Consider the following 26,728-nt stretch of genomic DNA (forward strand, 5'->3'; position numbering starts at 1 on the left):
TTGCAAATCAGTTGTAATATCTCCTTCCAAACAATGTTATTTTATCTTATTAAACACCTCTATAAGTGTAAACATCTCATAGATAGATAGATCCTGGGCTCGTTTAGGTGGATCCTGAGAAACAGAGATGTTGGAGAATGCTGCTCCATGCTCTCTGTGGCCGCAAACTTGGAGCTATGTTGAACTGAAGATGTTAGAAACATGACGAAATACTGCCAGAGTGTGCTGTATCCAGAGAATTCATTTATATGGTGTCCACACTTCCTTATTTATTTGAATGTCGTTTGTTTTTTTCAGTGACATCTCCAAGATTAATGAAGGAATAGGGGAAAAAATAGCAATGTTCTTTCAGGCAGTGGCTACTTTTTTCACTGGATTTATAGTTGGTTTTACAAAAGGCTGGAAATTAACACTTGTGATCCTGGCACTCAGCCCTGTTCTGGGATTCTCCTCAGCTCTCTGGGCAAAGGTAGGCAAAAAGTGGGAATTTTCCTAAAAACATCAAGACTGTAATTCCTACAGCCCTGCTTGGAATTTGTAAGAATAAATGTAATCTAGCTCCTAGAGACCTGTGACCTTGTCTACATGCAGAAAGCTGTAGGTATGGGTTCATGGAATGGTATAGCTGAGGAAGTGCAGTTCATCTGCCATGGGCATTTGTTGCTGTAAAATATAAATATAATATATGCTCATATGAAAGGGTAAATAATCTGTACCTTCCCCTCCTTCACTGGATTTCCATGACAACTGCACCAAAATAACAAAGTAATGACAGTTAATATAAATAAGTATACAAATGAGATAAGGTTGCACAACTGAGGTTATGTCAGGTAAATTCTGATATGGAACTGCAGTAAATTAGGTTTCTGTGATAACGGCTGTCTGTGGGCTCTGATGCTAAGGTGAGGAGGACACTGGGGTCAGGGTATGGGCACAGGCAGACACAGCCAGGCAGCCAGCACACCATGAACCCTGCTCCAGTTGTCTCTTTGCCATCTGCTCAGCTTCCAATAACTTAGTGAAAATAGTACACGAGAAGTAAATGCAAACCCCTCTGAGAGAGAAATGGATTCTGTAGAACTGCTTCTGCTTTTGGCTAGAACTTTCAGAGACATCAGGATGTTTAGTACTCAACCTGGCTATTGAATTGTGACGCTGGGCAGCCTTGCCCTTAAGAGCTTGAATGAAAATTGTCACTCTATTTAAAATGTGCTGTCTTTTAAAAGTCTATATACATATAATAAAGTAGAAAGGAAATTCAGTACCAAAAAAATAAGTATCCATGGACATGAGAATGAAGTTTGAGCACATTCTGTTTTTCTTTGAGCAGGAGAGTTAATTCCTTTTTACTTCCACACAGATAATTTCCACATTCACTAGCAAAGAGCTAACTGCATATGCAAAAGCAGGAGCTGTGGCAGAGGAAGTTCTGGCAGCAGTTCGAACTGTGGTAGCATTTGGAGGACAGAGAAAAGAAACTGAAAGGTGAGAAAAAATTCCCTTTATTTGGCTGTTTTATAACGGTATCTAAAAGGGTTTCGTCTTTGCTGAAATTTTTATTTTCTCTTCTTTTTTATCATTTTTAAAGAGCCTCATAAGATGATGCAGAGATGGACTCCCTTTCTCTAAAAATATATGCTATTTCAGGTTTCGTATACTTATAGTGAGAGTTGTAAGCAAAAAAGGACAGATATGTGACATGAAAAGGCAAGTATAATGCAAAGGTCACAAACCAAGGGCACAAACCAAAGGCATGCAGGTGTATTTATTTATACCATGGAACATCATGCTTGCCTTCTTTTTGATCTTTTATCTACAGATAACCATCATGACTGCCATAGTTCGCAGAAGTTTTTCAAATGCAAAGTTCAGTAACATTTGTGTCATCCACTGAGAACATACACCATCCCTTCCCTGGCTTGCTTCTCCCCCGTGTTCAGCTATCACTGCTCCCTGGTCAGCAAAAGGAAGCCCTTTGGATGTCTATGGCTTGTTTTCCAGTTCACCTCAGCATCTTTTCTTTGTTACCCAGTGCTGTTCATCACCCTTACACCTCTCATCAGCTCTTTTTCCTACTTGTCCTTGAAGTACTTTCTGCCACGCATCCTTCATTTCCATCCCTCATTTCCATCAGTGTAACAGTATACTAGAGGTTGTGATGGTGAAATGCTAAATTACTGCAAAGCATTCTGAAACTATGGCAATGAGATAGATATTTATAAATCGGAAATTAGCTCTGTCAAATGAGACCATCTTGTTCTTGATATTCTACATCTCAAACTCATCTCATCCCTGGGCTGATGGCTGCTAATGAGGAAAATAATAAGAGGAATAAAAAAAATAATACCTTGATGGTGCTGTATATCTTCACTTAACGCTTCTGTAAAGCTTGTTAAGAGAGATGAGAATAGGCCTCTTCATGTCCTGCAAATCTTATATACGACATACCAACTGGGGAAAAAAAGGTCATTTCTATTAACTGTGGATTCAAGAAGTAAACAAAAAAATACTGGGAGGCTATTCTACTGCTTAAACAAAGATTGGGCATCTCTTTCCATCAGAACATCCACAGAGTCCCTGTCTACTAGTTTGTTCCTGTACCAGCACCGAACTTTTGCTTTAGTAGTTGCTTCCCATAGTTTTATTTTCCTGTGTTATTTGTAGAATTAAATCCCAAAGACTCTGAGGTATCATTATGCTAGCCCAATTGAATTAATTTCTTTTCATTTTCTCACACAATATAGGCTTTCCATTTCACTGATCATCTCTATTCAATGTCACCTTTTCGTCTAACATCACGTGTCTAGTTCTGTAAGATATTCTGGTATTCCTTTGTCCTCTCACTCATCCTCTGTATTGATCTCATCCTCTCATTTTTCTACCATCAGGAAATTTCATTTATCATAAACATTACTTACATGCCCAAGTCTAAAAGAGTGAAAACACAAATCCCAAGTCGGACAGAAGAGTTCATGTTAACTCCCTTGGCTATGATATCTCCTCACTGAATACTGCTGTTTTCCTTCGAACGATTCCTTACCTTACAATTCTTTCACAGTTTTAAAACTACTGTTAAATGAATGATTTATCCAATGCCTCCAGAATAAATTGGCATTAGATGGCATTAATGAAGCCCCAATGGATTCGTTTTACTGTGTCTGCCCTCTCTGGGAAAGACAGTCTTAAAGAAAATCAATTGGGTTAACTCTTCACTTTCAAAGCCTATGACAAATTTCATTTTTTGTAATTTTACTTTATTTTTCACTTATTTATTATTTTATTCTTTCTCTGGCAGTTATTTTTTCTAACCTAGTATATATTTTTTGTCCATACACAAGCCTGCAATTTCTCAGGTCACTATTTGTCTAACGGTACTTCAGTCCTGTGGCTTTGTTCACAATTTGAACATAATGATGTTCACAACTGGGCCACTGTTAGGTTTGCCAGTATTTTTATTACTCTGGAGTCAAGACTCCCTCTTCATCATTTCTTTCTTACTGTTTTCACCTTGAGGTCAGGTGTGATAATGGAAACACATTGATTCACACTGCATCCTGCTTTTGGCATCATTCACATTTTGTAGGTTTGTTTGTGTGTTTGTTTCTACTGAAAGTTGAGACTGAAATACAATTTTGAATCTATTGCTTGTGCAGTTATAATCTCAATACTTTTAAATTTCCAGGATTGATGAGATGAAAAACCTTTGTTGCTGACATTTGTGTGCATGTGTTCAGTTGTAATTACTGTAACTGATTCAACCTGAAATCCTTCATTTTCATCTATAACCAGCTTTATCTTAGCCACTCACTAATTAGAACAAAATGAAAAAAAGTGAATAAGCTTGAACTAAATAAAAAATTAGAACGCCTTTTATTTTTTCAGTAATTATTTCCAAAATGGACTTGCTAGTTATCACCTCCAAGAGCACACGGGTCATGCAGCTACCACTAGCATTTGATTCTTTAGTCTTAGTGTTTACATTAGTCTTTCACTGTTAAACATGTGAAACTGTGTGTATTCCCTCTGTCCATTTAAAAATCCAAGCACCAACCCAATAATCTCCTCTACATTTTCCAAAGAGATACTGTCAGAAAATTATCCCATTTTCTTCATATCACTAGCTCTCTTTTCTTTATGATATACTTCAATGCTTACACAACATTATTTTCCTTGTAACATCAAAAATGCTCTCTGGCATTTGGAAAACTGCAAAATCACAAGTTTGCAGCTGGTCAGCATCTTACCACAGCCATTTTCACTCATCCAGGACTTGGTCCAGCTTTAGCTGATCAGCTCAATCTGCCATAGCATGAAGGGCAGTCAGTACATTTTCCTCCACTTGCAACATGATCTTTTCAGGATTTGATTTCTGTTTACTAGAATGCTTCATTTAGCTTTGATGTATGCTTTGGGGATTTTATGAGTATACACAATGAAAGAAAGAAGAGTAATTCCCTGCATGTTCTGCTTTTTTCCTGCTTTATCTTTCAGATATCAAAAAAATTTGGAAGATGCCAAACGTATTGGTATCCAGAAAGCTATTTCAGCCAATATTTCCATGGGTATTTCTTTCTTTTTGATATATGGATCCTATGCACTGGCCTTCTGGTATGGAACCATTTTGGTACTCTCTGATGACTATACAATTGGAAAAGTCTTTACAGTAAGTATTCACCAGTAGCTGGACAATGTTTATGAAAAGTTCTGATCCTATGTAAACGTGTTTAAATTTTGAATCTGGTTGATGTTAGCTATCCAAACTGCATTTTTCAGTTTCTCAGCCCTGCTAACGAAGTAGATAAAAATACAGCTCTACGTGTAGTGGATATATTTCTCCAAGTTGATAGCAACATAAAAATCACTCACCACGAAGTGCCTTGTTAAAAGCCAGCCTGCATCAATAATAAGTAGAAGTTGTTGTTTTTTGTATTCACTGGATCTTTGCTACGGGGCTGAGGTTTGACATATAGGAGTCTAGGACCATGCCAGGAGGTGGCAAGCGTGAGAGAAAGACCAGTCACGCTTCAGGTACAGTTTCCTTTGTAACTAATTCAATGCTCAGTTGCAGCTCACTGACCTGAAGTCATTATCTGCGCTGATATCAGAGTGGACCTTTTTTGAAAAGGTTGGAATGCAACAATATGGCTGAAGTTTTAACCTCCATCAGAGCCTCTTAGCTAACAAGTTTACATCTGTGTTATTTCAGCAGCTCCATCGCAGTCAGGTACCAGGTACTTTGAGGAGCACTAACATCCTGCAGAAAGCAGCTGGAAAAGAGCTTCTCAGATAAATTAAGCTGTCTAAATAGAGCTATGAATAACAGATGCGTAGTGTATTAAGTCTATCTTTTCCTTTTGTTTTTACTTTTAGGTCTTTTTTTCTATATTAGTTGGATCTTTTAGTGTTGGACAGGCTGCACCAAGTATGGAAGCATTTGCCAATGCGAGAGGAGCCGCCTATGCAATATTTGGTATTATAGACAATGTAAGTATCTTTGCCATGGATGTCACTGCCATTTGAAGATGATTGAACATCAGACTTCACTTCTGAATAAAAAATGAGCAAGCCCAAAGAACTGTGCATTCAATGTCATAACATTTAGAAATTCTACCTAACAGAGTTATGTATGCGGGACAAGTGTCTAGATACTAGGATGTGAGCTTGTAAATGACCAAGATGAGAACTTCTACCTGTTATTGTTTTACTTGGTAGTTCAGAAACTCAAATTAAAGAAGAAATAGTAATTATATTCATGCTAACTCAATTAACTACCTGAAATAATACTGACAAGGGTACCAACTCTGAAAATAATTAATTTGAGCTACAACAGTTACTTATAGGACTTCTGGTCCGCACTGGAGTGGCTGGCAAGGCCTGCAGACATTTTGGTACAATCAAACCACACTGACAGAAATACTATTTTACAAGTAATTTGCCAAGTCACTGGCAGATTCACAATGACCTGGAATGGTAACTTCATGAGTTGATTAAGTGATTATTTTCAGTCCGCTGTTTGCAGTGAGGCTTTCTGTGTATGCCTTGATGTATGGTAACATTAACTTCAGAGATTTCACAGCCTTGCATTATGCTAAAATGTTGTTAGCAATCCAATGAGTGTTTTCCTTTCTTTTTTTTCTTTTATCTGCACAGGAACCTCAAATTGACAGTTCATCCAATGCTGGCTATAAACCAGACAACATTAAGGGGAATTTGGAATTCCAAAATGTTTACTTCAGTTATCCTGCTAGGCCAGATATTAAGGTATTATGCATGGAACTTATACAGATTTCCTTTAAGATAATTGTCTCTAGTATGAAAGAATTTACATCTTTCTTGCAAGCTTATATGTAAGTAAATATCATGAAGAGAATTTATCCTTCTCACTTCAGTGAACAGCATTTGGCTGAAAGCTGAAATTGCTGCAGTGTTTCCATTTGAATCTTCAGGTTTTGGACCAGGCTCTTAACTTTCATCTTACTCCCAGAGTGAGCTTCCCTGTAAATGTCCCCCTCTGTAATGAGTTTATTTCCATGTAAAAACTTTTAAATCAAAGACTGATTTCTCAGATATCTTGAGGGTTTGAAAGAGATTGTCTCCATTCATACTTGCTCGTTTTCATGTCACTGGAATCTCAAAATTCAAAATATTCTTGACAAAATGGAAACTTTTCAGGAATTTTAGTATTACTGAAATAGAGGAATGTTTGCTTTGCCTTATTCATCTGAAACAAGAAGAATCTTGGCAAGTGTGTTAAATGGAATATCACTGTGTCATGGTTTTATGTTTTTTGGTTTTCAGCATTCTGCATCATAACATCATGTAGTGCACTGGGCCTTCTAAGTTTAGAACTTCCTCACATTGGCTTCCTTCTGGGTTACTTGTAGTGAAATAATGTGAAGTTTTATGCAAATATACAAAAGCAAATACTTGTTTTTTATTGACAACTGAAAAAGAAATATCCAAGAAAATGTCTCCTACTGTCTCATTGCACAGCAGTTTACAAATCTTTCTTCTTTTGGAGAATCTTCTTTTAGAGAAAGCTACAGAGAAAAGCTCCTGTAGGCCAACAGCAGTGTAAGTGGGAAAGAAAAGTTCTTTCTTGTGACTGTTGGCACCTTCATCACCTCCCTGAGGCTGAGTAGTGGAGGGAGGAGAAAGTACATCTGCATGGAAAGCAGACCTTCACTTTTATAACACACGTGAATTGTTGAATTTTGAAGTTGGCAGTATAAGGAACAGTATCTTCACAATATGCAGTGAAACTACAAAGTCCCCCCTTCCGCGGTTTCACATGCAGTTTTTCCCTTTCCTTGCTAGAGCTCTCCTACAAAATTTCCCAGAATTTTTGGATGATCAGCAGTCTAATTCCATGGCATTATCTACTTCACAGATCTTCTACAAAACAATTCAACGTTTCCAATGCTAGTTCTAATATCTTGATAATATCTTGAAAGTTAAGAATTCTATTGGTGGAGGCTGCTGTCATTTTTAAATGTTGAGTGAGCCTGTTCAAACTTAGGCAATCATCACATTACAGCAAATGTTATGACTGCAGACATATATGAACTTTATCAGTATTATAGTCACTGATAGAACAGAAACGGGCCACAATGAGAGAAAAATCACTGAAGATGTTTAATAATGTATCAGTGGAATAGAGCCTGATTCCAAATGAAGAATACAGGGATATCTCTGCTCAGTTTGGTAAATGTGAAGGATGTTTCACTGGAGTCTTTAAAGTTTCTGCAAGTTTACTCTGATGTTTTACATCATGTTTGGCTTTTGGCAACCTTTCTTACAAGCACAGATACTGAAAGGCTTGAATCTCAAGATTAATTGTGGCCAGACAGTAGCCCTGGTTGGTGGCAGCGGCTGTGGAAAAAGTACAACTGTTCAGCTCATCCAGAGATTTTACGACCCCAAGGAAGGCATGGTAAGACTCTTCAAGTGAGCAGACTGCTCTGTGTTCTAACGGCACAGCTGTAAGAAGTCAGCTTCTGGTCTCACTGCCCTTGTTCAAATGACATGGCCCAGTCTCTCCTAAAAAAGGCAGGCTTTGGGCTGGAGAGAGAGTTCTTGACAACAGCACTTAGTAAATGGTGCTTGTCTGCTTCCCCTGCTGTAGATTACCATCGATGGGCAGGATCTGAAGAGCCTGAATGTAAGATATCTGCGGGAGATTATTGGTGTGGTGAACCAGGAGCCCGTGCTGTTTGCTACAACTATTGCAGAAAATATTCGTTACGGCCGCGAGGATGTCACCATGGAAGAAATTGAAAAAGCTGCCAAGGAAGCTAATGCTTATGATTTCATCATGAAGCTCCCCAAGGTAAGCAGGCCAGCTGTCCTGCTGAAACAATTGCTTTTCAACCTACTCACTTAGCAAAGCGTTTCTCAGAAGGGCGTCTCCTGAACAGAGGAACCTCTTCCCGGAGCTGTGAATATGCAGAGCTGTGCAGAGCTTCCTCACCACTTTTGAGATTAATGTAAACTTTAAATTATTAAATGATGGCTGGATGAGCATGTAGGAAACGGAGAGAGTTCTAGGGACACAAACAGGAAGGCATATTTAAGCAGATGCTTAACATGCAGTGTTTTAGAGGAAGAGAAGATGTTGCTGGGGCTACTAACGCTGAGGTGCCTTTTCTGCACACTGCCTTTCCTTGGTGAAGGGACCAAGCTGAGTGTTGGTGGAAATGTGTGTGCTTGTCTTGCAGAAGTTTGAAACTGTGGTTGGAGAAAGAGGGGCACAGATGAGTGGAGGGCAGAAGCAGCGAATAGCAATTGCCCGTGCTCTGGTTCGCAATCCTAAAATTCTTCTGCTTGATGAGGCAACATCAGCTTTGGATAATGAGAGTGAATCCGTTGTGCAGGCAGCGCTGGATAAGGTCGGTATTGCTTTTTTATTTGAAGAGCTGCAAGAAGTTGCAATTCCTAAAAACTTTAAAATAAACCTGAACTTGCAAATATTCACTGCTCATTCAAAGAATTGGAAGCACTTTGTATGTGCCCATGGAATTAAGTTAATGATGTTAAGAGCCAGACTGAACTTCACCAGGCTTTCCCAAACAAACTTTTGGAAATTGGAAGTTGGAAGTGTTCAATGCAGACTACTATTCCCAAGCAGGAATCCACATGGGCTATGTTCTTATTAACAGCAAAGTAATTGGTTGGTTGGGTTTTCAAGAGTGGTAGTTTTTGTTGAAGGCCGTCTAAACATACCTTTTAAAATACCTGGAGAACTGAAAAAAAATAGCCAATCCTCGTCTGTTCTAAACAATCGTGAACTGTTTACAAAGTAGTTCCACCTATTCCTCAGGCTGAATCAATCACATATCAATCACTTTTTTTTTTTCTAACTCCATTTCTCTCTCTCATTATACATCTCTGCTTATCATCCTCTAAGCAAACACAAATTATCAACATTGCATAAATATTTCCAGTACTGACCACAGTTTATCTGTGGACAGTATTTTCAGAAAGCATTTCCTCTCCCTATACTCTCTTGCCTCTGAAGAAGTAACTTGCTTTACCTGCTCTACATGGTCATGTCTGGGAGAATCAGACAACAGAATCCAAGTTCTCACCTATGATAGTCTTTTATTCTGATAATTTCTGCTTGAACACCAAACTGCCATTAGCTGCAGTGACTGAGGCTCTTTCTACTGGTCCTAGTTTCTGACAGTTCACACTGCTCTGTGGAGCTATGTGGTGTTCTCAGTGATCTTTCCCCCAAACCATGCTCTATAAAGTGAATCCCAGGGACAGTAGGTCAGAGAACTGCTGATTAAGACACATTTGATGGGATCCCAACTGATTGTTGCAATGTAAGACTTATACAGCTAGTTTAAACAAGTTACATACCTCTAACCTCTCCAACCTATCTTTAAAATGTCATATGATGAGATGACGCTCCCTGTTGATGTGTCTGGCAGAACATACCGGAAAAGCTTGCTCCAACTAGACTAGCTCTGAAATTGCTAATGTTAAGCAAGAGGAAGCCAAGTTGTTGTGTGCCCAGTATGTACTTGTCCTCCTGCTACCTACTTTCTTTTCTCTCTTTCTGTGCTGAATGCATACCTCTATAAAAGGTTTACATCAGACTACTACATAGACCACTTTTCCCTACAGTCTTTACCAAGCCTCTGCTGCATCTTCATTTACCTTTTACATGGATGGAGCATTCTGCTTTTAATGACTAAGGTCAATAGCTTGATTTTCTTCTACATTTTGATGTGATTCTTATCCTTTTAAGATTGCCTTAGTAAAGCAAAGCTTTCAGACTACCAAGAAAAGATATACCATTTGTTATAGGATGGTTTAAATGGGTGTAATTTCCAGTTCTCAAATCGTATAACAATACCAAACTGTCAGATGTAGTTTGAAAGTCTGTCAAGAATATTCCATCCATAACAGTTTTCACTGAACTATATAAAGCTTGGATAAACTCACTGAGTTATTAGATATTAATGCCAATTTATTTCAGAGCGCACTGTCAAAATGTGCTGGAAAACTATCTTTGACATGTCAAACTAGATATTTATGGGATTTATTTTTATTATTAATGAATGGTAATAGAAGCATGATTTTAAGCACAATGTTAGATTAGTATTTCCAAAAAAGCAAACATGTAGTTTACAGAATCACAGAATTGTTTTGTTAAAGGGACCTTTAAAGGTCATCTAGTCCAACTCCTCTGCAGTGAGCAGGGACTCCTACAGCTAGATCAGATTGCCCAGAGCCCTGTCTAGCCCGACCTCAACTGTGTCCAGGGATGGGGCATCCATCACCTCTCTGGGCAGCCGGTTCCAAGAGCAATTAAAATTACTTTGTAAGGGACTAATTTGCAATACTCGTGAAATGCTCTGAAATATAATTGTTACTAACATGCTAAGTAGTTGTCTTTTTTTTTTTTTCTAGTAAAATTGGATACCTAACCTGGAAGAATAGTGAATGAGCAATTAATAAACAAACAAACAAAAAAACCTTTTGATCTTAATGCTTAGAAGATTAAAAAGTAATAGTCCAGCAGGGAAAACCAGAGTACTTTGATTTGTATTAAATATGGTTTTATATTAAATATGTTTTGCAGTATTTTATTTGTTACATTTTTGTTTTTGATTACCTCAGAACTGAAAGGTAGTCTGAAATTCAATATTTCTTAATTGAAAATTCTGATCTTAATTAGAACCAAATTCTTTTCAGTTAAAATATTTTGTTTAACCTTAATATAAAGTGAAGAAATATTAAATGTACCTGACAATGCTAATGTGGAGCCATCGTTATAATGTCTGCAGATCAGGAAGGGCTGCACTATACTTGTTATCGCTCATCGTTTGTCAACAGTTCGAAACGCAGATCTTATAGCTGCATTTGAACATGGTGTCATCACAGAACAGGGGACTCATGATGAACTGATGGAACAGAAGGGAGTTTACTACAAACTTGTTAATATGCAGGTAGCTTTTTCATTATTTTTTTTCCATAACTTTCATTATGTTGTGTGGTGCTGAATTATACTTCCAACATTGCATTGTTTTCTCAGCAGAAAAACTCTAGGCAAAAAAACCTTTCCCGAGGAGTACTGAACTTCATAAGAAAAAAGAAATAAAGGTAAAATGTGCAAGTTTAACTCAAAGCTCTGAATTACAGTAATTATGAACAGAAAAGTTTTTAAGAAGTATGACATTAAAAGCAAAGTATATGAGAAAATTAAAATAAAGATTGTAGTAACAAAAATAAAGTTCTGGAACTGATAACTTCTCAGATTCCTTTTCCAACCTATAGAATCATGAAATAACTCAGGTTAATGGATCTTGATATTTTCTCTAGTCCAACTCCTTCTGAATACAGGGAAGAATCTGAGGTCCAAGGTTGCCAGGGCCATGTTCTGTTGGATTTGGAATGCCTCCAAGGATGGAGACTCCACACCCTCTGCAAGCCACTGCTCCAGTGCATCATCACCCTCACTGTGATAATAGAAACTCTTACACAAGTACTTTTCCAAATCACCAGAATTATATTGACTCAGGCTCCTGCAGTTTTGTCATTCAGACAAGTCTATCTAGAATATTTTTGTTCTCTTTCAAACTGTCTTCTGAACATCTGTTTCTATCAGGTCTTAACTTTGAAATAGCTTGTAGTCTTCATGTCTCTTTCATCATGCTGAAGACTTCTCTTATTGAACTTATGAATCATAGAATTATAGAATAGCCTGGATTGAAAAGGACCACAATGATCATCTAGTTTCAACCCCCCTTCTATGTGCAGGGTTGCCAGCCACTAGACCAGGATGCCCAGAGCCACATCCAGCCTGGCCTTGAATGCCTCCAGGGATGGGGCATCCACAACCTCCTTGGGCAACCTGTTCCAGTGCTTCATCATCCTCTTTGTGAAAAGCTTCTTCCTACTATCTAACCCAAACCTCCCTGTCTCAGCTTAAAACCATTCCCCTTTGTCTATCACTATCAACCCATGTAAACAGTTGCTCCCCCTCCTGTTTATATGCTCTCTTCAAGTATTGGAAGGCCAAAATGAGGTCTCCCTGGAGCCTTCTCTTCTCCAAGCTAAGCAAGCCCAGTTCCCTCAACCTCTTCATAAAAGAGGTGCTCCAGCCCTTAAATCATCTTAGTGGTCCTCCCCTGGACCTGCTCCAGGAGCTCCACGTCCTTCCTGTACTGGGGGCCCCAGGCCTGGGCACAGTACTGCAGATGGGGCCTCACAAGAGCCGAGTAGAAGGGAACAACCACCTCCCTCTCCCTGCTGGCCACCCCTTTTTTAATGCAGCCCAGAGCATAGTTGGTCTTCCAGGCTGCAAGCACACACTGCTGGCTCATGGCCAGCTTCTCTTCCACCATGACTCCCAAGTCCTTCTCTGCAGGGCTGCTCTCAAGGAGTTCTTCCCCCAGTCTGTATAAATACTAGGGAGTGCCCCAGCTATGTGTTGTCAGAACAGTTTAACATGATAACAAATGAGAAAAAAAAAATCTGGCTAAATTTTTTTCTCCTTTTAAGTGTTAGCACAATGACATTTTTTCCAGTGACTATAGAGAGGACTTAATAAAACGTCAGTATTTGCTTGTGGTTTTGTAAAATTGCACAGTTCCCACTAATCTTCCATTTATCTAACAGAAAACTGTTGTTTTTATTTAGAATTGATCAACATTTGAATGTACAGGACAATATGACCAGAAATGATTTTTAGCATCATACTGTGTTTCATTTCAGACATCAGAAACTGAAGATCAGTTACAGGGAGAAGACAGTAATGCATCAAGTGTCTCAGAAGGGGCACTGAATGGATCAGTACTGACTGGACAGAAAAGACAGTCCTCTCGGAAAAGCATAAAAAGGTTCAGAATGCGGAATGATGAGCTTGATGAAAAAGCTGATCAGCTTGTGAGTGTCTGTGTATTCTTACCTGCATATGTTTTCCATAACTAGTGGGACAAGAAAGAAGCATGATCCCACTCAACAGGAAGTGACTTTTAACAACATCTTTTAAAAACCACAACCTCCAACCTACCTATCTGGCTAAGGACTGATGAAATGACAGAATCACGGAGGAAAGGTTCTGGAAACACTCTTTTCCCCTGAAACTGAAATCTATTCTATTGTGATACTAGAACAGTTTAACTGAACAATATTATGAAACAAATTTACTTCAGTGTGGGAATAGCTTAAGTGTCAAGTTAATTTATTTACTTGTGGAACCAAACCAGAAACAGGAAATCGGTCATAAAAAATAGTGAATACTTATTTTTGTTTAAAATAAATATGCATTAGCAAATAAGTTATTGACAGTGAAGGTACAGCTATCATTTTGATGAATGAGCTAAAACTACAAGACATTCTTTCCAGTAGTAAGGAGCGGTTTATACAACATTCAATACCATCAAATGGAAAAAGTAGTCAAAATTCCCAATTTCTTTGTCAGGATGGTCTCACAAAGGGTAGGTGGAGCTTGTGACTAAGCCTTTGAGAGGATGTATTCATTCATTGATCTTTTTCTACTTTTTATATTGTTAATCTTGGTTACTGAGTAACAGAAGTTCTGCAGTTAATGTATTTTTAAAGTTTAATAGCTTGGATTTTCCCTACGAAGAATATGAGATAGAGAGCAGACCAGAAGTATTACACACAACTCTCATTTCTCTCCATTGATGTATTATATTTATTCTGATGGAATCTCTTTATTCTAGGATAAAAATATACCTCCATCTTCATTTTTTAAAATTATGAAATTGAATAAAACTGAATGGCCTTACTTTGTTGTCGGAACTTTATGTGCAATTATCAATGGGGCCTTACAACCTGTATTTTCAGTCATGATTTCAGATGTTATAGGGGTAAGTATAAAATCAAGAACTTTATCTGCTGTGTCTTTCATTGTTGTTTATTGTTTTCATAAACCTTGAATTGGTTTAGCACTATCGAATTAAATGCTGCATTTTTTCAATTTGCCTGCAAAGGTGAAGAGTAATTGAAGGTCCATGTTATGCTATGCTGACATGTTACCGATTTATCTTGTCAAAAATAGACCATCTATAATCACTTCAGATCCATGATCTTCAAAGGAAAAGCATCTTAACTCATCAATAAATTGACTTGTTTTCCTTTCAGTGTATGTTAAGAATACAGCATGTATGTGAAAACAGCAAGAGAAACTATTGTGTGTGAACTTAATAAAATTTAATTTTCAAAATTTTCTCCTATAGATGTTTGTGGAAAAAGGAAAGGCTGCTATGAGAGAGACAAATAGCACATATGCATTGCTCTTTTTAAGTTTTGGATTAATTTCTTTTGTCACATCTTTTCTTCAGGTAAGTTTTTGATACCATAAGTGCTCACGATATTTCATACAATGTATCACAATTGTGAGTTAAGCTCTCCGTGCCTTGGTATTGAGCAGTACATGAGAAAAATGTTGATGATATTTGACTGCCAGGTGTTCAAAAGGCTGTAAGAGGTTTGAAATGTATTCTGTGGTGTAGCCTGATCTCTGTCTCCCCAGTGAAGGAAATTTTGGCTGTGAGGCCTACCTCTAGCACAGCCTTTGGAGAAAAATAGACAGTACAGAAAGCACTGGTAATACAGCTAGCAATTTGGCAGCACAGGCCCAGATCAGATGTAGGGCAGCATTTCTGTCCTGGGCAAATGTATGCTTTATCACCTGCCCCATGTTCTGTACAGCAGTGCTGTAAGCATCTGTGCTGGTTGTGCCCCACGTGTAACTACGTGAACTGCACTCAGCCCTTCCATTTCCGAGAAAACTTGCACCAGAAGTCTCAGGAAAAAAACACACCATATGCTTAGTATGAGATTATTCACATCTCTGTACCATGGAAGTTAAATAATATTTCATGTTGCCTGTTTCCATTGTACAGGATCAAATCCTTTTGACTGTATTTTCTGAAACAGACTAAATTCACATTTGCACACCATTTTTCCATGGGTATGTGTGCTTACCAGTGTCTGGAACTACACGTGTTGTGGGAAAACTGCCATGTCCATAGATAAATCAAGTCATCTGTCATGTGAATTGATGGATATCTCAATTTACATGCACAAATCCCTTTAGCTGTTGTTGCTCAACTACTTGTGTCAGTCTTGCTTTAAGATCTGTACAAGTCTGAACACCATCTTTCCACTTTCTACCCCAGTGCCCTTGAGCTCCTCCTCCCCTCTTCTCCCCTCAAGCAGAACCAAACTTAAAATTCCTACTTCTGTGGTGCACCGGAAAAAGAAAAAAAAATGTTGGAGTAGCTGTTATGGTTATTTCTACACTAAAATGTGTCTTCCCATGTCTCCCATCTCACTCCTATATGGTCTGATCCTGCATGGCCCTGGCCCAGAATGGACAGATTTACCAGCATTACTCCTTGATCTGAGTTGTGCTGAGCTCTCTGCAGGCTCAGAGCTCTCCCCTAGAAAATAACAGTAGCACTACACTTTTTTACTGTAAGGTCTTAGAGAGCAGCAAAATCCCTGGTATTTGTGCAGTGCCTAAAATAATTGTAGGGGTTTACTGCTTACACCACTGAGCCTGTGACTAGCTTTGGTTTGAGATCAGGTGCGATTGGGTATTCCTGCAATTAAATCATTGCTTACTGGGGCTTGAAAACTGTTGTGTGATGCATACTTGTTTCTTAAAAGAAAAGCTTAATTATACTCCGTACCTTTTCAGGTTCCAAATTTAGCTTTAAAATTCTTTGGTTTACCTCAGTTGTAATTAGAATATATTCTATGTAGTGATATTCTTCTTCATACTGTATGCAGATAGTTGATTTACTGCCTGACAAAGACAAAAACTGTAATTAGGTAATTTTTTAAAAAAGACTCTTTCTCTTATGCAGGGTTTCACATTTGGTAAAGCTGGAGAAATCCTCATAATGAGGCTTCGATCCATGGCATTTAGAGCAATTCTGAGACAGGTAAATGTACGTTACTAGGCATGATATATTTAGCTTTCTAAGGCTTTAGAAGAGCTGGTTTGTTTACATGCCAAAACTGGATATTTAAGTAGACATGCAGAGATCGTATCTATAAAGATTTCACAATGATTTTTTTTTAAATTCAGTTTAAAAACTGACTGGATTATATCTTCATAACAGGTCCAAGTAGATATTTTTTAAATATTTAATTGATGTGACTGATTAAGGAAGGCCATTTAAAACCAGTATAAGAAAGCTCAATTTGATGGTACTGTTTATTTAGCATATTTAATATAATCAAAACCACCTTGGATTGAGGCCCAGAGAAAGTAGGCTGTACTTTAAGAGGCCAAATTTGAAATTCAGATCTGCCTTCAGATCTGGTACCATGTAGGATCACAAATAATACTACTGAAGGCCATAAGACCAGGATATCTCACTAGCTGCACTCACTGCACTGGTGGCTTCTCCAGCACAGCAGTCAAAGAGACACTGATGGTCATAGCAGTGGGCAGAGGCAGAAAGAGGTCTCTGCTGTCAGTGGAAATAGATTCAGTAGCAGAATGAAACTCTTTAAAATAACCAGCCTGAAATTCAAACACAGTAGTCTCTAGTAGCTAAGCAGTCAGTGTGGTGGCAAGGTGTGTGGCTTTGTGCTGATGGGCAGTTTGGCACCACCACATGGCTCTCTCACTCCTCTTCCCCAAAAAGACAAGGAGGGAAAATACAATGATAAAAGTTCATGGGCTGAGATAAGGACAGGAAGGCCATGATAGTTACTGTCATAGGAAAAACAGACTTGGCATAAGATTCTGTGATGATGGTTCTATGAAAGCACTGGAACAAGTTGCCCAGCAAGGCTGTGGATGCCTCCACCCTGGAAGCACTCCAGGCCAAGCTGGCTGTGAGCAACCTGGTCTAGAGTGAAGTGTCCCTGATTATAGCAGGGAGTTGGAACTAGATGATCTTAAAGGTCCCTTCCAACCCAAACCATCCTATAATTCTATGATTCAAACCATTCTATAAGGAAATTAACATAATTTATTGCCTATTACTAACAGAACAGAGCACTGAGAAACTAAAAGCAAACTGAAATCCCCTTCCCTCCACCCACTCTTTTCTATCTCTTGCTCCCAGGCAGTGCAGGGAAATGGGCCTGTGGTCATTCTAGTGCTTCATCTCTGCCACTCCCTCACGGTCACCCTCTGCCCCTTTTCCACATGGGGTCACTCCCATGCAATGCTGCCCTTCCCATACTGATCCTGCATGGACTTCCTGCAAGCTGCAGCTCTTCAGGCTATGTAATAAGAAAAAATACATTTTTTGTTAATAGTCTTTGCAGATGTCTGTTACACATCCAAATATTTTTCCTCCAAATGGCAATTTCCTTGGTATTCCTCTTTAGTGAACATCTGATCATAAAAAATATACATTAAATTCACAAGCAAAGATATCTTGTAAAACTGTGTTCATTATGAAATAATGTGGTAATGTTTATGTCCTTACAAAAAGCATATACATATTGTTAGCTTAGCTTTGAGTTTGGAGATCCTGTAACTTTACTGAGCCTTTAGGTCTACTGAATTTATAGCTGCACTGAAAATACTAGAATCACGTGTCATCCAGTCATAAGCCAAAGTGATTAAGTTATCTTTAGCCTAATTAGGTGATGTAGAGACTTAATTTTTTGAGAACATAATAAGTGTATTTCATATCATAGGAGATCAGCTGGTTTGATGAGCCTACAAATAGCACTGGAGAATTAATTACAAGACTTGCTAATGATGCCTCACAAGTGAAAGGAGTAAGTAACATGCACTGGCATTTTTCATACCTCATTTAGCACAGAGTAAGTTACAGAGGGGATACAAGTGGTAGAAATCCTGCTCACTACTCTTTGGAAACTCTTATTTAAAAAGTGTTTGGGATACCAATCTAGCTGTGGTGTCCCTGTTCATTGCAGGGGAGTTGGACTGGATGGCCCTCAGAGGTCCCTTCCACTGTAAGGATTCTATGATTCTATGTTTGGTGTCACACAAAAATTTAACATCATAGCAATAGCTAAGGTAGATGGATAGATATCTTCGCAGTATGATAATGTGGTAAAGATTTAGTTCATACTGTTCAGTCCTGTTAACACCAGTGTAAATGAGCCACCCAAGGCATTCATGTATTTATTTATCCAACTTGTTTAGATGTCTAAACAGCACAATTTCCATACTAAATGCCCAGCTCATCAAAATGCATAAAAATACATCTCTAAATGAGGATTGTTGTCATTGCATCACTGTGTGTTGTTCAAGTTGAAAGTTTAAAAGTTTTTAAAATTATCAGTTCAGAACCATGTACAAAAGGTATGAGAGTTATGAAATACCATTGTTTTTTTCTTGAGCAAAACATGAAAATGAGGGCTGTAAGTCTGAGAGAAGAGATAGAAACAGGAGCAAGAGTGGGATAGAGGACTTGTGGGAATGATCTGTATACTTAAATAGTTTTCAAACAGTTAAGAGAAATCATTCAATTTTGCAAACTATTTAAAAACAAATTAAGTATTTTCAGATGTCTTCTGTTAAATAAATCACAATTACCTAATAGACAAATATTTTGTACAGTTTCAAAACAAAGCCATTGCAATAATGATTTTGTTCTTTTTCAGGCTACAGGTTCCAGACTGGCCTTAGTTGCCCAAAACATAGCTAATCTTGGGACTGGGATTGTTTTGTCATTGATCTATGGCTGGCAGTTGACTCTTCTGCTTTTAGCCATCGTGCCAATTATTACTATTACAGGAATGATTCAAATGAAGATGCTTGCTGGACATGCAGAAAAAGATAAAAAGGAACTAGAAACCTTAGGAGAGGTGGGTTCAGTGCTGTTTTTGTTTTTTTTAATACCTACTTTCATACTGTGCTACATAGTGATAATTATAGAACATTGGTATTGGATCAGTAATATACTTCTCAAACTCATTTTCTCAAAGCATTGTTGTACTGACAAAATGATGGTACAGAAAACGTGAAGCTGAAAATTGAAAACATGAGTTAAAAGTTAAGTGCAACTCAAACTTAACAAGCAAAGTCTCACAAAGGAGTATTCCTTTGAATCCGGTGCAATTTTTGCATTACGAGAAGACTGCAAGGAGACTTCTTTGCAGCCTTCCAATATTTAAAAGGGATTATAAAACAGAGGGGAATCACCTTTTACAAGCGTAGGCAGTAATAGGACAAGGGAGGATGGTTTTAAGCTCCAGGAAGGAAGGTTTGGATTGGATGTCAGGGTGAAGTTCTACACAGAGAGGGTGGTGATTTGCTGGAACAGGCTGCCCAGAGAGGCTGTGGATGCCCCATCCCTGGAGAGGTTCAAAACAAGGTTGGATGGAGCTCTGGACAACCTGGTCTCTTCCCAATTCTGGAGGTTGGTGGCCTTGCACATGGCAGGGGGAATGGAACTTGATGATCTTTGGGGTCTCTTCCAACCCAAACTGTTCTGTGATTCTGTGATCTGGAAAGAGGCACAGAATTTTGATTGAAGATTGGAAATCATATTTGCTTCCTTTGCAGTAAGGGCTGATAATTCACAAATCCAGAGATATTCTGTTACACATTAAAATACAAAGTTAAAAGGTATTTATTTTTAAAATAATATATACATTGAGGAAAACAACAACAACAACTAATTATTTACTTGGTAGGACAATCAAGAAGAAATTCAAAATGATGTCACTGATTACTCTTACAGTCTTGCCAAACAAGTAACCTTATGCTTTCTTATGCACTGGAATATTTTGAAGTTATTTCATAGTCAAGTTGATTACAGCTGCTTATCATTGTTGCATGCCAACTGCCTTAGAGACTATTTGTAAGAACTGTTACATGATTGTGAGGCGATGACCTGAATACCTGCCTTTGACAGACTATAAATTTAAATATTTTTTTTCAGCTCCACAGTTTCTGGCAAAATTTAAAACGTATTTATTCCCACAGCAAATCAGCAAAATGTTTCACTTTCAATATATCAAGCAAATGAGAAGGAAAAGAAAAGAAGTACCACGCATCTATTTTAGCTCTAGGTAAAAATCTTCTCTTTAGAAGAGAGTTTCTTCCTGGAAAAACATCAAGGAAGAAGTGGCATCTTCACACATCAGGGACAGAAATAAACTATTATTGATAGGTAGTACAGAATCAATACTCATTCTTTCCTCATCAGCATGAGCGTTATTCATACACGTATAATGGAACCAATTATCTCCATTTATACAAAAAAAGAGCATATGACATGGAGTTAGGGTTGGGGTTATGATTAGGGTTAGAGATAGGGTTGGTTTATGTATAGAGTTAGGCTTGAGTCAGAGTTGGTTTAAGGCTAGGGTTGAATTTGGGTTGATTTAGGATTGGGGTTGAGTTAGTTTTAGGGTTAGGGCAGAGAGCTTCTGCAGAGGCAGTGGGATTTTACAGCATACAAATCTCAGACTGGAGATAGTACGTAAAAAGATGAGCTTAAGTCCTAGATGACTCTCTAGGGAAAAGATAAGGATCGTTTTTGTTGTTTTTTTTTTCTTTCTGGTGAAATCAGTACATCGGAACAAAATTACTAGATGGAGCTAGTGCTTCATGAATTTACTTAGAAAAAAACACATTTCTATGTGTTTTACATTTTGATTTTTTTTTTTTTTTTGCTGAATTGTTGTCTAAGCCTGAACAAACTGTCTATATGAAAACATTTTCTGATGATATTAACTGCAAGTAATTCGCCTTTACACTAGGGGAGTATTAAGAAAATGAAGATCTGAACTTTCACTTGTTTTCAGTCAAGTTCAAGTGCATAACATCATTAATCATTTTGGAAACTTCTACCCCTATTATTTATCTTTTCAATGGCAAAATGGGAAGATTTGCAGGTGTAAAATTAATAGGAATTAGCTGCCAAGCTGTCTTATGGGCCAGGAAAATATATATTTATATTTTTATGAATCGGCAGTAGATTTGATTTTCTCCTGTCAGAGTTTTGAAAGACTTCTGGTATTGCAAAAATGCTGGGAATGCAAGCTGGGAAAGGTTGTTTCTTTTAGGGTGAGATCAAGATTTGTGGCCAAATTCACTTGCAGGTGATGGAGGCTTGTTCAGTTTAGTCAGACAGGGTACTAACAGCAATTAAATCTGGATAGCAGTTGCAAAGGCCTGCTGCAGAGTAAGCTCCCATTGCTGTCCTGTACTAAAATGTATGCTGTCTCAACTTCACTGCTATAATACATGCTTCTTGGATTTTATTTATCAGAGGCATATCTACAAATATTGCAATCATTCTCTTTCAACAGTATTGTAGTTATGTTCTGCCACTTCTATCACAGTCATTCTAAATTCTATTTTGCAGATTAGGCTTAAAAATTTCTGTATAATCTTGTTTTTCTGATATTACAGATTGCTTCTGAAGCCATAGAAAATATTCGAACTGTTGTTGCTTTGACTCGGGAAAGAAAATTTGAGTACATGTATGGACAAAATTTGCAGGTGTCATACAGGTAATAAAAAGCTTCTTGGAAAGGTGTTACAATATTTCTTTTTAAAATTAGCACAAATCACAATCAGCTGAATCACATCTATTTTCTATCAACGCATCATGAAGGTTTTAAATCCAAACTCAGCTTGAACATGGAAAATATGGATTATCTTCCTATTCAAGATAGCAGTCTGATTAAATAACAATTTTCTTGAACCCTGATAGTAGGGATATTAGCTGCCATAATTCTTGAAATGCAAACCTTTAATATTTCTAATTATAATGAGGCCTTCATTCTGAGTAAATACATTGCATAGCAAGCCAAAAGTCATGTTTTGCCTGTAAGCTTAAGCTTAGGTAAGATCCCTGTTAAAATCACTGGGGCTTTTCCAGGAGGGAACCTGAATGGCAGAGCTGCACAGCAGTTCAATTATTTGCACGCTCTGATATTTTATCAAAGTACTGTTGTAGATCATGTGAAACCTCATGAATGTCACAACCTATTTTAAGATTTTTGGTTCAACATAAGAAAAAGCACAATCATTTGTTCTGTTGAAGTAGTTTCTGCTCTGTAGAAATTCTGAACTTCTTGATGATTATTTTCATGTTAGGTGAATCTTTAAATTGTACCTGTATTATTATTTTTTACGTTGTTTTATTGAATGCATGCAGTGAAAACAATACCAATTGTGCATGCTCAAAATATTGAGTCATTTTTTCTACTGTACCAATATTGTCATGAGTTTCTGAAAGCAGAAAGAAAACAGAAATTATGATGTTTTAGGTTACGACTGAGAACTGGAGATATTTTACTTTAAGCTAATAAAGACTTGTGGATTCCTCTGAGTTTTATACAACACTCTTCACATTCTTGGTTGCTACAACTGAGTGCACAATAAAATTCTGATAATATATTTTTTTCATTACAGAAATTCTGTAAGAAAGGCACATATCTTCGGATTTACTTTTGCCTTTACACAAGCTATTATGTACTTCACTTATGCTGGATGTTTTAGATTTGGTGCATATCTAATAAAAAATGGACATATGCAGTTTAAAGATGTGCTTTTGTAAGTATTTCCTCTTTAGGTTCTTTTGGGTCCATGTGGGAAAATGTTTGATTTTCCTATAGGTATCATGAAGTACAACTGAAAAAAAAAACAACAGCTAAATACTTCCATCCTTACACTCCCCCTCCTTTCTCACGTTGCGACAAATCCAAAATGTGTCACTTTTAGACTGCATTTTCTCATGATCAGGTTACACAGGAAGGCAAAATGATGTTAGGCAAGGTGAAGCCATCCCTTGTTTTCATGACCAACAAGTTTTCTTTAACAACAGAATCACATGGCCTAGCTGTAGGGAGCGTAGGTGGGCAAGACTAAAAGATAAGTGGAGCAAGTAAGGAGTGAAACAAAAGTGAGGAAATTATGAGCCCTGAGGCAAGAGAGCAGGAGAAAGATTCAACAAATGCCCATTCTAAAAGATGCCCAGGTAGAGTTGAAAAAACTTCTTCAAGTGCTAGCAGTGAACTGATGCTGTTTTTTGTATCAGCTGGCACCTTTCCACTCTTTTTCCTCCCTCATCTCCAACATCTAACCATGTCTTCCTTCAACTCCCTGCAGATGAAATTCGTATCTATATTTGTCAATAGTCACGTTGTCTTCCATGCACATCCCATGCTTTGTTTTAGCACTTGCCACACTCTTGCCTGGCAAAAATTATTATTGAAGCTAAACGTTCATCTTACACTGATTACGGCAACACTTTCTCAAGCTATACCTTCATCTTATCCTGATTACAGCAACACTTTCTCATGTACAAGCATTAGCCTCCCTTTCGCTATGTGCTCATGTGAATCCCTTCTTGTGTGCCTATTCTTGTACTGCTCATTGCTAACTCCAAATTTCATGCTTGCATCCTTTGCCCCTTTGCCTTTTGTTCCTGAACTCAAGGACTGGACTTTGTGGGCCCTTCAAAGGAAATGTTGAGTGACAAATTTCTCCGTAAATCTCCAAAACTAATAACTACAGTTTTATGGATGAGGAGACTGTACTGCAAGGAACAACACATCCTACCACACCTCATGCATTGAGAATAGAAATAGAAAGCAAAACATCAACTTCTAATACATCCGGCTGAGTGGACAAGAATGGGAAGCTACTGCCCTCCCTGAAAAGAAATTATAGATTTTCTCAGTGAAGGAAAAATTCTCAGGTTTTTACCCTCTCTCACCCTTATTAAGGATAAGTCATCTGTCTGAAGACCCTCCTCTGGCCATACAAGCTTTTTGTGCCTGTGCTGTAACAGTAACAACAGTTTTCTCCTGTTTATTTTTACAGTGTGTTTTCAGCTATCGTATTTGGTGCAATGGCATTAGGACAAAGCACTTCTTTCACACCAGACTATGCCAAAGCCAAGATGTCAGCTGCTCACTTGTTTCTGTTGTTTGAAAGAGTACCATTAATAGACAGCTACAGTGAGGAAGGGGAGAAACCTGTAAGTAAACACGGTGCTATGTGCAGTATGTCATGCACCACTACTTTCTTTTAAGCCTGCTTTTTTTTTCTGTCATTCACATCAAAGCCACCGAGAACAAGTACAGTGTGAGCTCATTAGCATCTGAGTCGTTCAACCAAACTGAGGTTTAAGTTTTTCTAGCTCATCACCTACCATCCTCTCAGCTTCATTTGCCTCTTGGTGAAGCACCTTGAAGATGCACTGAGAGTAGGATTAATGCACCAGAGACAGTTTTTACAGCCTTTCTTGTCTGAAGCTACTTAAGCATGGATCTTGAACCTATGAATAGGCCCATGATATTTACCACTGATTTTTGAGGCCTAACTAATTTGCAAATTGCCCATAATAGATTGTCATATATTTTGATAACCATCAATGTGTATGAACACATATATGTTCATATGTGGCCTTTCATGTAATGAAGAGGATAGAATGTATCAGAAAACAATCACATATATGTAATAAAAACATGGTACTATATATACATATACATATACATAAAAGAGCTGCTCTGAAAGTAATGCTTCCTATTTCATGGCATTGGCCTGTGATGTCAAGGCAGATGTTGGTGGTATGGCAGTAGAGGTTGAATCTTCCTGCCAGTATCCTGTAAGATTTTGTTGCTGTGTGACAGATGGCAGCATAGTGGTAGGCAGTTTGACAGCATGGAGTGTGACACAGAAGTGAATATTATGCAAAAATGTGGAACTGAGTTCCTCCATACAAAAAAAAAATCACCCATTGATATTCCTTGAATCTTGTTGATTGTTTATGTAGATCAAACAGTTGATGAGAGCACAGTGAGGTGGTGGCTGGTGTGTTGCAGCAGTGGCAACTGCAACATAAAACACAAACCGTTTCGGAAGGCAGTGCAGATTTTTACGAGTACGCAGTCACCATCATTGGTGAAAACACATAGCTAGTGGTGGTGACTGTTCAAAAATAGTATTTTGTAGCTGAGAATTTGTTCAATCAAATAATGTTCAATCAAATAATGTGCTCTTTGTATCTGTTGTAGTTTCCATGTAAATACAATAAATAGGAGTAGTGCACCCTCAGTAAGTTTGTGGATGACACCAAGTTGGCTGCAAGTGTCAATCTGGCTAGGGGTAATGAGGCCCTACAGAGGGATCAGGACAGGTTGGGCTGATGCCAATGGGATAAGGTTCAACAAGGCCAAATGCCGGGTCCTGCACTTTGACCGCAACAACCCTAGGCAATGCTACAGGCTGAAGACTGTGCAGAGGAAATGGACCTGGGGTACTGATTGATGCTCGGCTGAACATGAGCCAGCAGTGTGCCCGGGTAGCCAATAAGGCCAGTGGCATCTTGGCTTGCATCAGGAATGGTGTTACCAGCAGAAACAGGGCAGTGATTGTCCCCCTGTACTCAGCTCTGGTGAGGCCGCACCTCAAGTACTGTGTCCAGTTTTGGGCCCTTTGCTGCAAGAAAGACATTGAGGCCCGGAGTGGGTTCAAAGAAGGGCAACAAGGCTGGTGAGGGGTCTGGAGCACAGGGCTTATGAGGAGCAGCTGAGGGAGCTGGGATTGTTCAGTCTGGAGAAGAGGAGGATCAGGGGAGACCTTATTGCTCTCTATAACTACCTGGAGGGAGGTTGTAGTGAGATGGGGGTCAGCCTCTTCTCTCGTGTAAATAGTGATGGAACTAGAGGGAATGGCTTCAAGCTGAGCCAGGGGAGATTAGGCTGGACATTAGGCAATACTACTTTTCTGAAAGAATGGTCAGGCACTGGAATGGGCTGCCCAGGGAGGAGGTGGAGTCGCCGACCCTGGAGGTGTTCAAGGAACATTTGGATTTTGTGTTGAGGGACATGGTTTAGTGAGAACTATTGGTGATAGGTGGATGGTTGGACTGGATGATCTTGAAGGTATTTTCCAACCTTGGTGATTCTGTGATTCTGTGTTACTTTTGGAGTGACCTATTGTAGTGAAAATGCTAAGTCATAGCTTGAACCAATGATTGAACACCTGGTGGAAGGCAGGGCCAACCCAAGGGAGCTCAGGTGTATGCAATGTACCTGAGTGATCAACGGTAAGGGATGCAGCCAAGATCCACGCCTTTCTAGACCTCATTTAAGGGTTGGCAGTGGAGGGAAAGGTATTTTCTTGGAGATCCCTGCATACCTGAGGCCTTCTGAAGGTAAGCAGCTTCTTTTCTTTGTTTCTGTGCCCATGGCTGTTGCATTTGAGCAAACTCTCATTGTAATCTGGGATCTTGCTGCTCTGCTGTCATTGCTGCACTTTCCATCATGTTACACC

At 38.5% G+C, this 26,728-nt stretch overlaps 1 protein-coding gene across 2 annotated transcripts in view; it reads left to right on the forward strand.

The window, feature by feature from the left end:
* Positions 1–26,728, forward strand: part of LOC122189194 (ATP-dependent translocase ABCB1-like) — a 42,495-nt gene that overhangs the window by 8,005 nt on the left and 7,762 nt on the right. For both annotated transcript variants that reach the window (XM_042888095.1, XM_042888096.1), the window contains 18 exons: positions 298–469; positions 1,361–1,485; positions 4,492–4,663; positions 5,371–5,484; positions 6,151–6,261; positions 7,808–7,933; positions 8,126–8,329; positions 8,718–8,888; positions 11,298–11,459; positions 13,228–13,398; positions 14,202–14,348; positions 14,718–14,822; positions 16,356–16,433; positions 18,154–18,237; positions 19,090–19,293; positions 21,851–21,951; positions 22,859–22,999; positions 24,272–24,428. In XM_042888095.1, coding sequence (XP_042744029.1) covers positions 298–469; positions 1,361–1,485; positions 4,492–4,663; positions 5,371–5,484; positions 6,151–6,261; positions 7,808–7,933; positions 8,126–8,329; positions 8,718–8,888; positions 11,298–11,459; positions 13,228–13,398; positions 14,202–14,348; positions 14,718–14,822; positions 16,356–16,433; positions 18,154–18,237; positions 19,090–19,293; positions 21,851–21,951; positions 22,859–22,999; positions 24,272–24,428 — 2,545 coding nt within the window. The remainder of the gene's footprint in view (positions 1–297; positions 470–1,360; positions 1,486–4,491; positions 4,664–5,370; positions 5,485–6,150; positions 6,262–7,807; positions 7,934–8,125; positions 8,330–8,717; positions 8,889–11,297; positions 11,460–13,227; positions 13,399–14,201; positions 14,349–14,717; positions 14,823–16,355; positions 16,434–18,153; positions 18,238–19,089; positions 19,294–21,850; positions 21,952–22,858; positions 23,000–24,271; positions 24,429–26,728) is intronic.

The sequence above is a fragment of the Lagopus leucura genome, unplaced genomic scaffold (genome assembly GCF_019238085.1).
Source record: "Lagopus leucura isolate 7727_CA_CO unplaced genomic scaffold, USGS_WTPT01 Super-Scaffold_100157, whole genome shotgun sequence".
NCBI classification, from domain to species: Eukaryota; Metazoa; Chordata; class Aves; order Galliformes; family Phasianidae; genus Lagopus; species Lagopus leucura.